At 44.9% G+C, this 21080-nt stretch overlaps 1 protein-coding gene across 1 annotated transcript in view; it reads left to right on the top strand.

Annotated features, from left to right (window-relative positions):
- The window catches only part of tshz1 (teashirt zinc finger homeobox 1), a 40359-nt gene extending 30444 nt beyond the window's left edge, over positions 1 to 9915 (top strand). The window contains exon 3 of the mRNA XM_080788243.1: positions 5326 to 9915. Coding sequence (XP_080644369.1) covers positions 5326 to 8708 — 3383 coding nt within the window. The 3' untranslated portion in view covers positions 8709 to 9915. The remainder of the gene's footprint in view (positions 1 to 5325) is intronic.
- The last annotated feature ends 11165 nt before the right edge of the window (positions 9916 to 21080 follow it).

Raw genomic sequence — 21080 nt, 5'->3', positions numbered from 1 at the left:
GAGAGGGGCCCCTGGCCCGCGCCTGCATGCTGGCTCCCTACACAAAGCTCGTCCCACACTGGCTAAATCAGCCAGAGTGAGAGCTGGCGGAATTGGACATTAGCACTGCAAATGAGTGGCGGGATTGCCCTTCGCTCGGAGACGACATGAATACATTTGGTGGGGGGTTTGAGAGGGGGCAAGTGGGTCTCTGTGAGTGTTGTGGATGTTGGAATGTGTAGGCCAGTGGTTTGGCCCACCTAGGGGAGAAGAAAAAATGTAAATGACATTTCAATGCGAATTCAGTTCATAAGATTATTTTACCAAAACATTCAAAATCTTAAAAAAGTGAGAATAGTGTTGCATAATCTACAAGCTCACAATGCAGCAATGCGTTGTAAAGCTTCTTTTTTGGGGGGCCATTTCACAACATGAGGCTGGTGGGTATGGCTAAATGTTAGGGAACCCCTGGTGTAGTAGGCTATGTGTGTGTGCATGAGGGAAAAGCTATTCTCACCCTGCTGTCTGTTGTTATTTCGTAGAGTGGACTATTGGAGACTGACACCATCCTAGCCGTACAGGATGCTATGATGGCAATGTTGCTTAAAGGAAAATGACTCCCTTTCTATAAGATGTAACTACTACTAACACTAGTAATTTAGCAGTAGTAAACACTAATTGCGTATTCCTAATCATCGTTTCAATGCATTGGTTACCTTCAATAGTAGTACGTGTGTCTTTGTCAGTCGCCTTAGCTTGTGTCTTCGCTGTGTTAGCTGGAAGGAAATAAGCATATTGTGTTTTCTCTGTCGAGCAGCTTCATTCGTCTTGCCATTCTGAAACATACGCAAGCCTGGTGGTATTTGTGTTTACTGTACGTCTGTCGACTTGCAATGCCTGCCATCTTGTGCGTGCATGCGTGCGTATGTGTGTACGTGCACACGCGCGTGTGTGTGTGTGTGTGCGTGTTGACAGAGGGGGCTCAGTCGTGTCCTCCTGTGGTGTCACCTGTCTGCAGCAGGAAGTCATGGGCCCTGGGCACAACAAACGTGACAGGTTCCTCTCCAGTCGCAGATGGCTTCGCTCTCCTCCCGCCAGCCATCATGCCTCCCCTTCTGCGCCTGACACACTGTGACACTGACACACACACACACACACATTCAACCACATGACCTAACACACACACCCACGCACCCACGTTCAACCATGCCTTACACAGTCAAATCTGGAGTGTCGCCATTTAACTCCTGAGACCCTGTGGGTCACTTTGACGGAGTTACACGGGGCACTCCGGATGTTGCGGTGTAATTCGCGTGTCAAACGGAATATACGCAGGGAGAATGGTAATGGCATCACTTTCAGATGGTGTTCAACTCATTGCCTTGTAATGTCCTTTCGGTCAGACATGCGCGCCCACACACACACGCACACGCGCACGCACACACACACACACACACACACACACACACACACACACACACACACACACAGAGGCCGGGCTCACCTCTTGTTAGCTGGCCAGCGAACACATCTTTTCTCCTCTCTTTTGGAAACTTTCCCTCTACCCCCAAACCTCCCCTTCCCCCCACCGTCCTCCCTGACAGCACAAAGTGGGCTTACGTTTACATTGACTGACAACCACAACAGACAATCCAACCCCCCCTCCCCACTCCCCCCCCCTCTTAATCCCCTCCCCATCCATCCATCCCTCGCTCTCCTCTCCTCTTTTGTTCTGAGTGACGCCGGAAAGCAGTCGTGTCAGCATCTTTTCCATCTCTGATTGCCTTATTAGCCGCCGGTGGCACCCGCAGCTTTTCTGACACAGATGGCGAAGGAGGAGGGAGGGGGGGAGGGAGGGAGGGGAGAGTATGGCTGACTTGTGTTTGTTGTTGTTGCTGTTGTTTCCTCTCTGTCCTGCCATCCTCTCCCGGCATGTTTGCGTGGACACCGGCACCTCAGGCAGACTCTCTCTCTCTCTCTCACACACACACACACACACACACACACACACACACACACACTAGTCCTCCTGACTCCTGACATTGACGCCTGTCAAGGCAACAACAACATACAGGAGGAGGCATGGCAGGGAAAAGGCTAGCGTTTAGTTTGTGGCCGTGTGCGCGCCTGTCAGGTCTCCCTCCCCGGTCTTGTACTCGCATCACATCTCACCCCATTGACTTTAATTAAATATGCTTTTCGTGGTAATCTCGGTGCAGCGAGCTACGTACTGTACTGTATTGTACTGTAGGGTGGACGAGGCACGGTGGAGGCCGGGTGTACAGCTGCTTGGCAGCAGCCTGGGGCGTTGTGATTTGATTTGTAATTTAAGAATATTTTACCTTCTTTTACTTTCACTCGGTATACCTTTAAGAGTGTAATTAAAAGCTAAACTGGCACAAAGCTTGAATACTAAAGAAGAGTAATGTACTTTACCTTCATATACACTAATGCGCGCACGCACATGCACACGCACAGAGAGAGAGAGAGAGAGAGAGAGCGCGTTAACCGATGCTACTCCAGCTCCTCCCAGGCAGCAGTAACAGGCACCTCACAGACATCAGGTATTATGTCCGTTCTTATTATGGGATGGAGAGCTCCATGCTGTTTGAAGCTGACAGTGCATCTGCCTCCTCACTGGAGAGTGGAGACCCATCCTGGCACGTCGGACAAGCATCATATCAGGGATGGATGGCGAGATATAGAGCTGCCTTAGCATCTATCCTTCTGTTTTGTTTTGTTACCCCCCCTCTCTCACTCCCTGTCTCATCATACTGTAAGATATCCCCTTTGGTCTACTTCCCCTGTGTGTGCGTGCGCGTGTGTGCGTATTTCTGGGATGAGGGAATGAGAGCATAACAAATACGGTTGCAACTCAGGTCCATTTCAGTAAGATTAGAGCGTTTAAGAGGTTAAAGTACTGTGTAGGGTTAGAAAGGGTGAATTAGTGTACATCGTGATGTACTTCGAGCTTATAGGCTATGGTTTTACCATGCAACAACGGCACTGTACCACAAAGTACAACACAGGACTTGAGTGGTTAATGTGTAGACAGTAGATCCTTCTGTGGACTTTTAAAAGGAAACATGCTTTAGCTGGAGCGTACAAGGGGAGCATGGGGCAGTAGAAACATGTGTACAAGGGGAGCATGGGGCAGTAGAAACATGTGTACAAGGGGAGCATGGGGCAGTAGAAACATGTGTACAAGGGGAGCATGGGGCAGTAGAAACATGTGTACAAGGGGAGCATGGGCAGTAGAAACATGTGTACAAGGGGAGCATGGGGCAGTAGAAACATGTGTACAAGGGGAGCATGGGCAGTAGAAACATGTGTACAAGGGGAGCATGGGGCAGTAGAAACATGTGTACAAGGGGAGCATGGGGCAGTAGAAACATGTGTACAAGGGGAGCATGGGCAGTAGAAACATGTGTACAAGGGGAGCATGGGCAGTAGAAACATGTGTACAAGGGGAGCATGGGCAGTAGAAACATGTGTACAAGAGGAGCATGGGACAGTAGAAACATGTGTACAAGGGGAGCATGGGGCAGTAGAAACATGTGTACAAGGGGAGCATGGGCAGTAGAAACATGTGTACAAGAGGAGCATGGGGCAGTAGAAACATGTGTACAAGAGGAGCATGGGGCAGTAGAAACATGTGTACAAGGGGAGCATGGGCAGTAGAAACATGTGTACAAGGGGAGCATGGGGCAGTAGAAACATGTGTACAAGGGGAGCATGGGCAGTAGAAACATGTGTACAAGGGGAGCATGGGCAGTAGAAACATGTGTACAAGAGGAGCATGGGGCAGTAGAAACATGTGTACAAGGGGAGCATGGGCAGTAGAAACATGTGTACAAGGGGAGCATGGGCAGTAGAAACATGTGTACAAGGGGAGCATGGGGCAGTAGAAACATGTGTACAAGGGGAGCATGGGGCAGTAGAAACATGTGTACAAGGGGAGCATGGGGCAGTAGAAACATGTGTACAAGGGGAGCATGGGCAGTAGAAACATGTGTACAAGAGGAGCATGGGGCAGTAGGAACATGTGTACAAGGGGAGCATGGGGCAGTAGGAACATGTGTACAAGGGGAGCATGGGGCAGTAGAAACATGTGTACAAGGGGAGCATGGGCAGTAGAAACATGTGTACAAGAGGAGCATGGGCAGTAGAAACATGTGTACAAGGGGAGCATGGGCAGTAGACACATGCGTACAAGGGGAGCATGGGCAGTAGAAACATGTGTACAAGGGGAGCATGGGGCAGTAGACACATGCTTTAGCTGCAGCGTACAAGGGGAGCATCATGGGCAGTGGGCGATGCCGCTTGTCATGTCCACTGGCCACTTCCTATCATCACGCTGTGAGGACTTCCACAGCCAGTGCCAGCAACATTCCAGCCAACCGTGGCTTGGCAAAGGCTGGTTGGCAGTTGGCACTTCTCCTCCACTATCTCTTACTTGTGAATCCCGTAGTTATTATGTGGCATGTTGATAAGAAAGGACACCTCAATGATACAGGAGCAGATCTATGGTGGACCAGCGGTTCTATTGAAATACTTTTGGTGTTACAGTGCTGCGACCGTGAGATTGCGTGGGCATTTTAATTCGCCTGTAATGGGAGTGCTGCAGCTATATCTGATGGAAATATTGTATTGAAATGCATATCAGCAGGCCATGTAATCCACCGGTATTTGCATATTTTGTACAATTTATTCATTATTACTGCTGAGTGTATGTTGTGAAGAAAGCATCAAAGCACCCTCGAGACCATTTATTTTTACGTTAATGATGCATTCTTCTTGGTCCTCCTGATTGTTATTATTTCGTCTTTTCCCAGATCCAGATCAGGAGTTTCCTCAATTATATTGTGTAGTAACATGATTAATATGCATTATCTCCCGAGGAGGGTTTTTTTCTCTCTCTCTCTGCATAAATTCAAATTTTGCTTGTTTTCTTTCCTTTCTTTTTTAACAAGGATAAATATTCCTGCAGCTCATCCGTGCTCTCTAGCCTTGCTGAGCTGTAGTGTTCAATACCTTCATTAGGCTGTGCACTGAAGGGGACTATCTATCATTGTCAAGATATGGATGTTTGCCACTGTATTATTGCAAACCCATGTCTTCCACCAGGACTATTGACAACAATCTCTTTGGAATTATTGCAGCTCCACCACCCTCACATACACAAAGAAACAATTAAGCAGACCACTGTAGAGGCAGAACTTGTACGAAAAATATAACATAACCAGTCTATTGGTGCCTTTATTGTAGACATGTCCGCAAAATTAAATTAAATGACGAATAACAGACTTTATTTTAACCTCCCTCTGTTCTCTCTTTGTTTTTCAGCTTATGGGCCTGAAGATGAAGAATTTAAGGCCGATAAGACCAACGAGGAGGAGCACCTACTGGATGATGGCCTCTCTCTTGATGGCCAAGACGCAGAGTACCTGTTTAACGACGAGGAAGACGCCAGAGATCAGTTCAGTTGCCAGAACTCTCCGCTCAGCAACGGCACCAACCCAGACGCCGGCTACGCCTCTCCGCTCAGCGACACCAGTGACCAGCTGGCGGAGCTCAAGACCACGTCCTCCTTCAAAGATGTTCCAGACAAGGTGGACGATGTGCAGGTCGGCGGGGGCAGCGCGGATTCCATCAATAACCTCTCGCTGCAGGACAGCCTGGCGCAAATGAAAGCAGTCTATGCAAACCTGATCTCTGACGCTTCCTGGTCGAGCATCGCCCTGGACATGCTTAAGAGCAAACAGGGGAGCAGCCCTCGAGGCAGCAGCAACGGGAGCCACCACAAAGGCAGCAATGGCTTCTTGAACAACAGTCACAGCCAGGGTCACAACCAAGTGAAGAACCACTGTAGTAGCAGTACTGCGCCAGCCCCTGCTAGCACCACCACCAGCAGTACCACAACAAGTACTCTGTCCAACAACCACCACAGCAGCAACAACAATGGCAGTGTTAGCTCTGGCAACGCAGGAGGTGTGGCCTATGACTGGCACCAGGCAGCTTTGGCCAAGACCTTCCAACACACTCCATATCACCTCCTCCCGGAGCCGAGCCTCTTCAGCACAGTGCAACTCTACAGACAGAACAATAAGCTCTATGGGCCAGTGTTTACGGGTGCCAGCAAGTTCAGATGCAAGGACTGCAGTGGTGCCTACGACACGCTGGTAGGTCTGACCGTGCACATGAACGAGAGCGGCCACTACCGGGACGACAATAAGGACACGGAGGATGACCGCGGAAAGAGGTGGTCCAAACCTCGCAAGCGTTCACTGATGGAGATGGAAGGCAAAGAAGACGCCCAGAAGGTTCTTAAATGCATGTACTGCGGCCACTCGTTTGAGTCCTTGCAAGACCTGAGTGTCCACATGATCAAAACCAAACATTATCAGAAAGTGCCTCTCAAAGAACCCATGCCAGCCCTCGCCGCAAAGCTGGTGCCACCAACCAAAAAAAGAGCATTTCAGGACTTGGTAAACCCAAACTCACCAGACTCTGTCACATCTGGCATTCATCTGGGGGAGACCCACAGAGACCAAAAACTGGTCAATCCATACGTCACAGCCAATAATCGATATGGCTACCAAAACGGTGCCAGTTACACATGGCAGTTTGAGGCGCGCAAGGCACAAATTCTGAAATGCATGGAGTGCGGAAGCTCACATGACACTTTGCAACAATTGACGGCTCACATGATGGTCACCGGGCACTTTCTCAAAGTCACCAACTCGGCCTCTAAGAAGGGTAAGCAGTTGGTGTTTGACCCCATCATTGAGGAGAAGATCCAGTCAATTCCCCTGCCCCCAACCACTACACGACTTCCAGCTCCCTGTGGAACCCCCAGCGTTAAGTCACAGCCAGAGTCCCCCTTGCAGCCTTCGACCCCCGAGGAGAGAAGGGAAGAGAAGATGGGAGAAACCGAGGAGGGTATAATAAAAGTGAGGGAACCGGAAAGGAAGATAAAAGAAGAGAAAGAAGATCCATCGGACAAAAGTGAGAAACCTGTAAAAGCCGGATCATACCAGTATCTCAGAGAAGAAGATTTGGAGGAATCGCCTAAAGGTGGTCTGGATATCCTAAAGTCCTTAGAGAACACGGTATCCAGTGCAATCAGCAAGGCCCAGACAGGGACACCGACCTGGGGTGGATACCCCAGCATCCATGCTGCCTACCAGCTCCACGGAATTAAGTCACATATGCCTTGTCCCCAAGTTCAGCCTTTATTCAGCACCAACAACTTGAAAGCACTGTCGTCCGATTCAAGTGCACTGATCCATTCACCAAATAGCCCCTCCCCACCGCTGAATCACAAGAGCAACGTGCTGGCCATGGAGGAGCTGGTGGAGAAGGTGACGGGGAACAGCTCGGTGAAGAAGGAAAGAGAGGAAAGGCCCTTGGAGAATAAGTGTAAGTCCAGGTCTACCAAGTCCCCGTCACCAACACCTAAAGACAAAACGGCTTCACCCAAACCAGAAAACCTATCTAGTCAAGAGTCAAGAGGCAGAGACGGAGAGACGGCAGACAGTAACACAGATATACAAGTCAAGAGTGAAACACCAAAAATGCCAGTCAGCAATGGCTGTAATAGCTTAGGTATCATCACAGATCACTCACCTGAACTTCCTCTCGTGAACCCCCTCAGCGCATTACAGTCTATCATGAACAACCACTTGGGCAAAGCCTCAAAGGCGGCCAGCCCCTTCATAGACCCGTTCGCAATGCTGTACAAGCTCAACAGCAGCATAATGGAGAAGCCCGTAAACAGCTCCACTCCACTCAACTCCCCTGCGCAGGCCAAGCAAGTGGAGGCCCTGAATCTGTATCACGACGATGACGACGATCAGCCTATGGACTTGACCAAATCCAAAAACACAAACGGGGGAACGCCCAACGGCACCGCTGCGACACAGAACAGCAGCAGCAGGTCCATTCTGAATAGCTATTCGCAATCCACGACACCGCCGCCCTTACGGGAGAACGCGTTGATGGACATTTCAGACATGGTGAAGAATCTGACCGGGCGATTGACGCCCAAATCCACGACCCCGTCCTCTGTGTCTGAGAAATCAGACCTGGACGGCAGCGCCCTGGAGGACGGGGCGGAGGAGCTGTCCCCCATTCAAAGACGGAAAGGCCGACAGTCCAACTGGAACCCTCAGCACCTGCTCGTCCTCCAGGCTCAGTTTGTCTCTACTCTTCGCGAGACGCCCGATGGGAAGTTTGTGATAACTGACCTTGGACCACAAGAACGTGTTCACATCTGCAAATTCACCGGTCTTTCTATGACTACTATATCACATTGGCTGGCCAATGTCAAATACCAGCTGCGGCGGACAGGGGGCACAAAGTTCCTAAAAAATATCGACTCTGGCCAGCCCCTGTTTTTGTGCAACGACTGTGCGTCCCAATTTAGGACTCCCACTTCCTATATTAACCATCTGGAATCCCACCTTGGTTTTACCCTCAAGGACCTCTCCAAGATTACCATAGACTTTGTAGGCGAGCAGCAGGCAGTTAGCAGAATAGCGGACAAGGCGTTCGCTTCACTCGGACTTACAGAAGAAGACACTGGCTCAATATATCAGTGCAAGCTGTGCAATCGGACTTTTTTGAGCAAGCATGCAGTTAAGTTGCACCTTTGCAAAACGCACGGGAAGTCGCCAGAAGACCATCTCGTCTTTGTGAAAGAGTTGGACAAGTATGATAAATTATAAAGGGGAACAAAGCTGACCGCATGACAGATTACTGTTGCACTATATATCTCTAAGCTACAGTCCGTCATTACAAAATAGTGCCACAACTGTATTATCATTACACAGACATTTGAAGGGAAAATATGGTAGCTGTGATACCACTGAATGAAACGATAAATTATCCATATTGTTGAGGGCCTTCACCGCAGAGATGCAAAGCAAACTAGTATGAGTTTAGTTTTGATACGGTCGTACAATAAGCAACTTGTTGAGGCAGCCATGGCACTATAGTCATGACTGATTGTCGCTTTCTTACTGCACTGCATCTTATCTGAGCCTTTGAACCAGGTCAGCTGTTTGATTTAAAACTGGACCATGCTCTGATTTTGATCTCTGATTTTGTTGTTTTTTTTTTTTTATATTTCAACACAGGATTTGGCTATTATTTATAAGAGACAAGTTTGTGCATGTTTTGTGTAAAGCAAATGAGATGATTGTGTCAAAGTGAAATTTGATCCACGTTCACCAAATTGTTATCCCTATTAACCAAAATACGGGAGGCTACATTTTATATATGAAGGTGTATAGCAAAGGAAATCATGTTAGGAGATTGTTTTCCGAAAAAATGAAGATGATTTCAGCACTTTATGGAAGTGTAAATGGGTCAAAATAACTCCACACAATCTCCTTGAGCTTGCAGTTCCCCTGATTACAATATTGGGGGAATATAATGATCTTTTAGCAACTATAATATTGTTTCATATGAGCTGTTGAATTACAGAAATTATAACAAAAATATGTTCGGATATTTCAGCATTTGTTTCTTCACTAGTGTACTATTACTTTATGGTTGTTTCAACATGTACAGTATTTGCTTTGGTACATATTTTATTATCGTGTGCAGCTTCAGTTGTAAAATTAATGAAGTTTAAAACGTATAATTGTATGAATAATCAGCAAGTATGTATACATGTACCTCATATCTTGCTATTTACAGTTCAACATTCTTTGTACCGTGTGCATTTTTATATTATTTTATAGACAAATACGGGAAAAATGTATAGCGAGCGAAGGAGAATACCACAATGTCAGTTTTTTCCAATGAAAAGTAGGTCCCTCAATGTGGTTTATAAATAATAGAATTTTACAGGCATCTTCTCTGATGCATGGTACTGTAGATACAATTGAAAAACAAAAAAAGCAATGCTCAAAATGATACACATCAATGTTTTATCATTAACCATTCGAAAATGCTACTATTCATGAAAACATTCTTTTACCTTCAATTGTAAAATAAACTCATGTTCTGGATTAACATGGTGTTTGTTTCAGTGACAAAGGGGCACTGGCTCAATATAGAATCTTGCAATGTTTTTAAATGTGGCAAGGTTTTAACCTTTAGCCACATTTAAAACATTGCAAGATTCTGAGATATGCATGCTGGTGGGCTACTATGACGGGGCTAACTAAGAAGAGATGTATTCCTGTTTTGTTATTAAATAAATCACGACAATTGTGATTCGCGGGACATCCAGAGGTACATTAGGGTACATTTTCAATTCAACACAAAAATAGAGACTGACTCGGCTCTGAGGTAGAGTCCTTATACCACTGAGGAGGACGCGGGACACAGATTTATACCTCATCATCGTGCCACGCTGTCACAAACTAATGCTGAACTACAACCTCACAATGTGTCGTTTACGAGCTTGTCGAATGGCTATTTCCGGACGTTTCGGTTGTGCTGTCGTATAACGGAACAGGAATTAGGCACGAGTGATGCCCATTGATTCATTGATTGACTAGTTTATTAGACATAAAACGTAAAAACAGGAAACGGTACAGTCAAACACTTGACTCTATATAAACCAAAAGGGATAGCACTAAAAAATAAAGTCCTTGTGGTCTTATTTCCATTGAGGCCCAGGCATATGCAATCAATTCATAGACATGACATGAAGAATAACAACAAAATTCAATATCATCAATAACAACAGAATCAATATCATTACAAGAAAATATAAAACACTATGTACAGAGTGGGGAGAAAGGAAGGTGATAACCTGTTGTGTGGGTGAGCAAGTACAGTAAGCACCATAAATCATAAAGAAGGCTGTGTGAAGATTACACATTAAGTGTGTACTGCATGTCTACAGCAGAAACAAGCTTGTATTGCCTACAGCAGAAAAGGCCTACCGTGTGTATGTGTCTATGTGAGGCCTCAGGTCTGAATTGAATCTTTTTTTGTGAAAATGGTAATCATTTCAAATAGTAATCATTGCTATAGACTAGAGTGTTTAATGAGGCTCTCCCCATCTCTCCAGGTCTTATTAAGAAGACCCACTTTCTAAAAATATACCCCATCTGGATTATGATTAAAACCATATTTTAATCACAAATCATCAGCTCCACCGCTACACAGTAAAATCATCAGTGTAAAAGTCGCTCCATCTGGGCCGACTTTTATACTCTTGAGATAAATTGACACTGAATATTTTAACTGTGTACTTAGACTATAGTGAACTATTAAATTTGACTTTGTCCTGTTGTTTACTGTTTAATGGTTTTGTTTATGGAGGTCAGTCAGGTTGTTGATGGACATTTTTCATCATACTCAAGGCCTCGTTTACACCTGCCATTACCATACATAAAATAACGCATAAAAGTCAGTCACACTCTACACCCCGAGATGCATTGAAGATCCCACCGCCCAGATTTCCGATCACTTGTGTAAATGGAATTGAAGAAATGTAGGGCAGGGTCAGGGCAATCAATAACGGAATCGAATATTACTACAGTGGCGACAGAAATCCCTCTAGAAAGTTAAAGCTCTCTATTCTGATCAGTTATAGTGTATTCAGTACCAGCTGGCATTTTAATAAACAGAAAATCCATTTTCCGATCAAGCCCACAAAGATCACCTATCGGCTTGTTTTGTCTGCTCCTTTATTTGTTTTATTACTTCCAATATTCATTTGTTTGTATGAGTTCTGTCCTAATTGGATGAAATTAGTATCTGGAGGACCTGAAAAAGCATTTTTTTTGGTAGAGAGTCTGGGAGATCTGTTACAGAGAGATCTGTAACACTAGCAATAATTGTTATCAGAATAGAGCTGTAAATTAATATTTAAGACACAGGACAGCTGTTGAATATTTAAGAGAGGCTTTGTTTAAAGACGAGGGTTTACCCAACATTAATGTTGCACATGTACAGTATGCAAATAACCACATCACAGTTGAAAATGAGTTAAATGTAAATATAACTTTGCTTAATATTATCAAAGTTCAGGTTATGTGGTGCAGAATGAGTGAGAATGGACATGAACATTCTCTTGAGGTTGTTAGTTTTGATTATAAATGTGTTTATCAACCCCAAAAATATGTCCTTGTCCTAATATCAAGCTGGCCCAGGGTCCCGGACGCCAACACTAGCCATGTGACGACAGCGGTTCAAGAAGCAGCGGTTCAAGAGCAGAAAGTAAATATTATATTCATCAGCATTGTTTATTGGCAGGTCGTCTAATACATCTGTTACATTGTACTCTACGTATTGTTCCTTTCCCAGTCGGCAGAGAACAACTTCGCTGCTCTTGTCATTACACAACCCTTTCCATGGTCCGCTGCAGCAGTCCTCTTGTCATTACACAACCCTTTCCATGGTCCTCCGCAGCAGTCCTGCCATGCACTCTGATGCTACTTGAAGCCAAGGTAATGTGTAGTCACACGGATGGACTAACCATGAACTCTAGCGTCCCTATATTGGGCATTTCATAAATAATACGCCAACATTTGGCGGAAATGCCTGTTCTACATCTAGTGGATCTAGTGGATCGGCTATTTTCGGCGAAGAGACTTGGTATAGAGGGAGCCACAAAGTAGGCTATGATTGAAATGGTTGATAAGCATAAATGGATGGTATTAACTTGATGCTCCCCACACACACACACACACACACCCCTGCCGCCACGAGGGGATACAAATGTAGGTAAACTATGTTGCAATAATATTCCATTGCTGCCCACTGCTTGCATGTCAGCATATTGCTGAATAAGCAACAGTTATTTTTGTCATCAGTCAGAGCCTATGATTATTAGACCCAATCAGCTGATGAGATTAGCAATTCAATATACGTGACACCTTTTTTTTGGGGTGAAGGATGGAGATAAAAAAAGCTGTGAATGAAACATTGCCAGAAGAAATGCTATGGTTTAATGAGACTTAAAGTTTCTGGTGTGGCATGGGAGCTTAAAGCTTAAAGGTTTCACAGAGACACCTAGCAAGACACCTGATAAAGGAGGGCCATGGCATGTCTTCAGTGAAGGTATTTAAGTCGACATGCTCCCACCCCACGCACGTTTGAACACTAGCCTAAGGCGTCTTCCCCGGGAAACAATAGAGAACCTGCCGCGCAGCATGCACTAGGACGGTGCCACGGGAGACATAAGAATGAGCCATCAAATATACAGGGATTAGTCACGTATATATAAAAGTCAGGGGATGAAAGGCATGGGGCGCCACACAGTGTACCAAAAAACACACTGATGTCAGGAACAAAGGGGAATTACTGATTCCACTGAAGCAACATAGATGAGAGAAGACATCAAACAGTCCTATAGCTCTACAGTATTCAGAGTGATAAATATGTCATGTGTTAGTTTGCACATTTCAAAACTTTTCAAATTTCCCAATGAAACCGGCTCACTATAAACGCCCGACCTCGGCTCTTAACACATTATTGTTATCAAGCTACATGGCCCAATTCTAGAGGGCAAGACTGGCACTTTAACATTCTCATAAACACCATTTCCACAGTCACATACATGGCAGCAAAATCATGTGCATTTGAATATTTTGAATGTGCAGTAGCCAACTTGGACATGGGCCCCTCCCCTTGAGGTCACCCACATCCTACTCATGTTTAGCGATGAAAATAGATGGGTGTGTGGCTCCATCAATTACGTTTTCTATTAAATAAGTCTGGTATTGATGAAGAGGGAGGGCACGGAGGATCTTCTGTGTAACTTTATGCAAGGCAGTTGGAATTTGTTATTTTTGCAGTTTTTTTCGATTTGTGCAGAAATACATGATTTAATCCAAAAGTAGCTAGGCTGATGCCCTGGGAAGGGAACGCATGCCCATCCGGTCATAGAAAGTACTTCCGGTTATGTCCTCTTGTCAGAGTACATGGCATTAGCAGAGTATTGTACCCATTGTCATAGTACTTGTACCCATTGTCATAGTATTATGGAGGAGGCCTGCCTATGGTGTCAGTACTAGACATCATATTACACTGTATATGGGCATGAAAGAGACACGGATAGAGATAATGTACTGAGATAGACAGATAGGCAAACAGATTTGGGGACTTACAGTTCTGGACAACTGCTGATCCGACCAACTCCCCATTCAGTACAGGTCCTCTGTGATACACATGGCACGTTTGAAGTTGATTGGTCAGACGTTTCTCGATATATGGGTGACAGACGCACGCGTGCGCACACACACACACACACACACACACACACACACACACACACACACACACACACACACACACACTGTGCACTCTGTCATCGGAGTTAGAGGATGAAATCGAAGCCAGGAAAGGGCTAGCTGCTTTTTTGATCTTACACTTGTTATGACTATAGCATTTCCAGAAGATACTATGCAATTACTTACTAGTTCCTCTGGCAGACCAGTGTCATAATGCGGCGCAGCCCTGTCAAAACATCTAATGGGTTTCTTATGTTGTAACCATGTACGACGAGAGTGTCTCCATCAAAAGGAAAATGGAATCAGCAGGTTCATAGATGCTCTGTGCAAACAAAGTCATCTTTGTCTTGTCAAAATATGTCACAACAAATCTGTTGTCTCTTCATGCGGCTTTGTGAGACAAGCAGTGCTTTGTTTGTTCTTTTGTGACTCCGTTTCTTATTTATTTATTTCTCGCCTTAAATCAAACAGAAAATAAATTGGCTCCATGTCGTAACCGTTGCCAGACAAACCGAGGCGTGCAGGCAGAAGCGCAAATTTGATGTTCAACAAAATGGTGTTTGTGACAAGAGGCCGTGTGATGCACTCTGATTTCCGTTTATAATAATCAAAATGGAAAGCCTGAAGTCACAGCGAGCTGAACTGCGACTGAATGGTAACATTAGCAAATCCGTGAAGTACCAACTGCCAGGATAATGCATACTATGAATGTAGACTGTGGGAAGGCTTGTGACACGTGTCATGTTTACTCGTATACTGGTGGCAATAATGCAGTGAAAACGATGCACAGGGAATTAACCATGTCCTCTGTGATTTCCCCTCAGCATTTGGTTCCCCCCCTATTTGGTAGGCACTGCATTCCAGATCCTAAGTTGCAAGCTATTGACATAAAAATGTGTTCCAACTTCCAACGCATACCCTTTTGCAATGTTAAGTATTTGCTCATTTATTTTACGGGGCATATTGCAAAAACAAAATCACTTTCCTGGAGGAGGTTCTTTGTCAGACAAGGGCAAGTGGACAATATTCTAATTCTATCATGCATTGTTTTCGCATGCAGTAGTAGCAGTGAGGATGGCATACTAGAGTATAAACATAGACTGCTAAATAAACAAATAGGGGTCAAATAATGCCAGGTTTCATGTCCACCATGTGGCCATTCTATGAGACCAGACAGTACTTTTGAGTCAGTCAGCTCCATATTTGGGCAAAGTTTCAGCCTACGTTGACAGCCATTGGCTTCCAGTCTGAAATTTAACTGGGGTATTACTTCCCTTGGCTTACTGGCAGAAAAGTCATTTGGTACTGAATGGTCCAGCTGTTCTGAGAGATTATCCCAGGACAGACAAGTTAGACTCTCAGACAGACAGACGTCTTCTTTGGCTTGGCTCCTAGGAGCCAACAGTGTAGAAGATGGACAGAGTCGCCCATGATGTCACCCATGGAGACACATTAGACTTTGAGTCGAGTTAAGTTTGGAAAATTGACCGTGGCCATATTGGTAAAAGAGGTTGCCCTCATGGCTCTTTGGATGAGACGGTGCCTCTATCCCGATCACTGTGGGTGTACATTGCAGCTACGTACGTACTTGATTGATTACTTTATTAGACAAATGTAAACAGCACAGAGTACAGTCAAAGACTTGGTCTAATATGATATCACCAATGTTTCCATTTGGGTCCTATGTATTAAATTCATGAAATGGCTTTGCTGGCATTATTACTCTAAAGGGGCCAATAAGGGAGCCTAAAGGGCCACTTCACCCCTTTTGCAACCAGAATATATCAAAGCTCTACTGATTGGCCAGTATATGAGATGATGCATGATGAGCGCCCCTCACTTCTCACGAGTGTGATTTGTTTTTACATTAACCAATTTCACCCACTTGTCACTTCTGTAAACCTGTGATGTGACAATAAACCCCTAGCTATTACATTTAATAATTGCTCAAGCTTGTAGATCAGCTATTTTCAGGGAAGACTATAAAAACTAAAAATCAAACCAGCGGTCGCGGTTTCATCTCTTTCTGAGCTACAGGGTCCTTGGCCTAAAAAACACATTGAAGACCCATGATTTACAGTATATAAACATCATGTTTTATTGAAGAAGACTTGAAACTAGCGACTGACAACATAAACTCGTTAGGAAAATGTTCACTGAGGTAATAAATCAAGTGAGAAGTATGGGGTCATTTTCCCACGGGGGGAAAATCCCAGTGTATCACATATTGTTAGAGCAAAATGGCTGCCATGTAAATATGGTCATGAACCAAATTCAACCCGCACAATTGCGGAACATTTAACGAGAATGTACATTAGTTTAGTCAACTGACAAACCTTGGTACTGATCTAATATGTCATAACTAATCTAATGGGGTGACTGTAATATAACATAAATTTTACATTTGGAAAAAGTGCAATCTTGCTTTATTAATGAACCATGCATTTGTGATGGTCATAAATATTTGACTACAAAAGCTTTTAATTTATTCTTGTTTATTTTTCCGTGTAGTTGCTTGTTCTTCTCATAGAATTGCTTCATTTACTATAATTTATTCTTTATTGCCAGTCCCACAATGATATAGAAACAATATACTGGATTTTAGAATGTTTTTTTTAAACCAAGAACAACTTAGAAGTTTGACATGAGTCTGGTTAATTTATAATTGGTTCCATGCCCATTTCTACAAATGTCACAAAAAAAGTGTCATTCAGTTATCTGTTGATAGACAAAAGGCCCTATTCTATGCACCACCTTACCCCTGGCTCATGCCTAATCGTTTTTGACATGTTTTACTATTTTTAAAAACGTTTTAAAATGGTGAAAATAGTCTATCTACTGTACATCGACACGTCGTGAGCTTGTAGATGCGTTATTTGATTTTATTTCAAAACGTTTTTCAATATCGTATAAAATGGCAAAAACATTAAGGCATAAGGGTACGGTGGCGTGCAAGATAGTATAAATTAGCATTTTTTTGTCTAGATGTTAGGTGGAAAGCAGGATATGCACTCAAGAGTCTCGAGTCAAGACGTGTCTACTACAAAACAAACAAAACATGGCTAAAGTATCCAACTCATGCCCACTCCATGGCCTTTGTCTCTGACAGCCAATGTGACGAGCATTATAGACTACGAGCACCTTAAAAATCTGTATAAACATTAGGGTTGAATGGAGAAGCTTGAAGGTTTTGGCATCTCGTCACGAATAAAGAGTTCAGCCCAACATTACAGTTGACACATTTGTCCCCTTGTCAAGATCCTGCCGGCAGTCAGAACATCGTGTAAAAGTGTTGTGTACCTGTCAGTTGTGAGCCTTGTTTTGAAAGATACCAACGACATAATTCATCAGGCCAGGGGAGAGCCTCTTGAAGAATGGAGACCTGACAAAGTGGATTCCTTTGAGAATAATGACGACTGCCACCGCCGCGCTGAATGGATGAAGTGTCTTTTAGGATCTGTCGTGAGCTCTTTCTTCCGGCAGTGTCAGTTTGTTGCGGGGGGCCACAGGTGTGAGGCGCTGTACAATCATTGTTGATTGTGTAGGCAGAAGGAGACATGTATTGATAGAAAACCTGTGTTACTAGCAACCTTACTCCCTTTTGATCCTGCCAGCAGGTCATGTCTGGACTGACTGTTCATAAAAAAGCAAACGTGCAATAAGAATGTTTATGAAATGTTTATGAACAAAGAAAGCCGTTTGCTTTTCATTACTGTTGTTTCCAACCACATGGGGCTTTTCAAACCTACCATCAGTGGTACCTGCAGAATATATATTTTTAGCAGGTCAATAGACATACTGTACATGCTCTTGTAAATAATTGGTAGCAACTATTCCTACTATGTGTGTGTGGGGGTTGTTTTGCCCACAAAAAAAAGAAACTTTGGACAGCAAAGGTGTATTGTGTACATCAGTAATAATCTGATATTGTTGTGTCCCCGTTGGAGTTTGGAAATGTGCCCTTTTGGATCCAAGAAAGGTAAATAGGTTACACACCCAGTACTGCAGTTCCACTCTCAAATTCCTCATTATTTTGAACTATTCCTAGTCTGGGGGTGCCAGATTTGAATGTCAAATGTCGCATTTATTTCATCTTGGGGGCCTCGTGAGGAACCACTGTCAGGTGGGTCGGTTTAGTCCCGCGGACAGTGTGACGAATCTCATTCACATTCTGTCCAAACCTGACATCATTTGCATGAGAATAAGCCCCAAACTCTGAGCAACTGACGCGTCCCAGACAAGGGATCACAACTCGGCTGTCATATTAGGCCGGTAAATTCAGGTGACATGGATCCTGTGTCCCCATCTAGGCCAACCTGACAGCGGTTCATGTTCCCGCTGTCTGATTCTGAGGGGCTTTGGGGGCGGGGGAGTGGGGGGGCTTGCTTTTAATCAGTATGACGAACCCCCTCACACACACATACACACAAACGTAGAGTGGGCATGTGCAGAGGGGCAGTGGGCTGGCCGGCGTGCCATCATTAGTCCAAGCCTAGACGGCGAGCTTCTGACACATGTCGAAGCAGGTTCATTCGACCTACAGAAGGCGCATCCGCATTATGCAAAGGCAGCAGCATCTTTATGCACAGCACTACTGTCAGTTTGAAGGAAGAACTATAGGAAAGGAACTCTAGGGGCATGGTGGAGGAGACGGGGAGAAATGAGAGAGCGAGAGAAAGGAGGAGAAAGGGAAGGGAGGAAGTCAGTGGGAGAAGTGGATAGATGGGGTAGATAGTTTCGATGAATGGCCGCACACAAGTCAGCAACAGCACTATGCAGTGGGGACTGTGCACATGCCGTACCAACTTTTCAGGCTTTTCAAACATGTTTACTGTTTTCTCCCGTTTGGGTTTTGAGGCACATGGTGTGGTTGTCAGCCCGCATGTCCGCGGGGACTGACCACCGTGGAGGTGGAACTTCTCTGCAAATGGTGGGGCCTTCAAGCGAGTCGCTTGGAATTCTTATAGCCCCACAAACACGTATCACTGTGGACTCCAAATATTTATTAAACAATAAAATCTCCACACTGCAGCACTGCCTGAGGGCTGCTGTCACCTCGGGGCCTTTGGTACCTTCGGCATGTTTCATCCCCTTTGGCCCCGACAGCAGGGGGGTAAACAGGGACAGTGCTGGCAGTGCGCTTGCACTGGGGCCCGTAGAGAAAGAGGGCCCTAGTACCAAGCATGTGTTGGGCCATTGCAAGTGATTCAGATTGCCACCTCGGGAATATGCCTCTGTTAATTTCTTTTATTTTTTTATAATAACTTAAATTACAAATGTTGCCATTTACTATAATATGGCCTTGGTTGGCTTGGCTTGACTACCGTGCTTTCTAACTAAAAAGGTGCGCTCAGCAGACCGTCCAACTTCACCAGGAGGTATACACGTATACAGTACTTTTCTCTCTCTCTTTGTCTCTGCTTGTGGACGGATATTAAGACTCTCGTAATCCTGAGGTTTTGGGGTATATTGGCACGTTTATAAATGCATATTTAGGTGTTGTAATGTTGGCTGGCACCGGAAAACTTGTATTGTTGCGTTCACACGGGCAGATTAAACGATGCCATTCAGTCTACCTTTCATTGTCAATGGAAGCCAGCGACATGACGTTGCAAAGATGGGATGATGCATGTACAGTAGCTGCTCCGAATCAACTCAACGCGTCTTTGCATCGTTTCTGAATGTACCATGCGACATGCGTCTGCGATTGGCTAGTTCTGGTAAACCGGAGGGACATATGCATTGTAATTTGCTAGTTTGTAGCGGGATGTTTATCTCATAGTCTGGAGGGACAGTTACTCTGCTATTAATCAAATTTGAATAATATATACAGTAACCTAGGAGTAAACAGACGGATGAATGATAACCTGGTAGAAATGATGACTATTTCGCCACATAGAATTCAGATATTATTATTATTATTATATTCACTTAGTATCCACACAGTATTCACTTAGTTGAGTTGTCCATCCATTGCAAAGGTGAATTCATCTCGTTTTCTCGGGGCCGGTGCGGAACCAGTTAATGTCTGTTTAATTAATTAATGGCAGTATAGAAGATATCCGCGTCATTTAAGTTCAAAGATACGGCTGTACATTGTGCATTAGATGCACATTATTTTAAATACTTTGCATTTTACGGTACCCTCCAACACCCCCACCAAATGCCCTCATTTGCACAGTCCTGAGGGTAAAAAGTTTGAGAAAGTCACGAGGGGGAACAAACACGGGAGAGTCATAAATAATAACATCCACCGTGTTCCCTTTTCCCCCGTCTCCAAAGATGGCAGCGCCGGGACTTACACGACTTTTAAGAGATGTATTAATAGAGGGACAAACAATCCACTTAATGCCCAAAGTGAAGGCTAGAGTCATTTTTACAAGTCTTAGAGATGAGATTCCGCTTTCATTGCCCCGCGTCAATACGATGATTTAGTATCCCGGGCCTGCCAGTCCTTTGTCACTTGGGCTACGCGGCAATCTTTCTCTGTCAGCTGCCAGAGAGAGAGAGGAGGAGGATGAGGAAGGAGGGCTGAGGTTCAGCTCCCGCAATAACGCTAAATGCATCGCCACTGGCGCGTGGTCCGATGGCTCATGAATATGAATATACATATAAATAGACAAGTTGAGGAGGCGGATGGATGTCGGCCTGTCACTTTCGCCTTGCCTAACATCTCCACTGAGGGTAGGCCGTGTCCTAGATCTGCGACAGAACCAACTTCCTACAAAGTTGGCGAGGAGACAGACGGGGGGTGGGTTTGGTGTGTGGGGGGGGGGGGATGGGGCCTTCCCTCTCATTTTCTGAGAGTCTGTCATGAGGCATTGCATACATAGCGGATGTATTGTGCTCTCTCTCTCTCTCTCGCTCCGTGTCTCACTGTCACTCCCACGATATGTCTGA

Source organism: Protomyctophum bolini (genome assembly GCF_963924005.1).
Source record: "Protomyctophum bolini genome assembly, chromosome: 17".
NCBI classification, from domain to species: Eukaryota; Metazoa; Chordata; class Actinopteri; order Myctophiformes; family Myctophidae; genus Protomyctophum; species Protomyctophum bolini.
The sequence above is the reverse complement of the archived record's forward strand: the minus strand, read 5'-3'. Positions and strand labels throughout refer to the sequence as shown.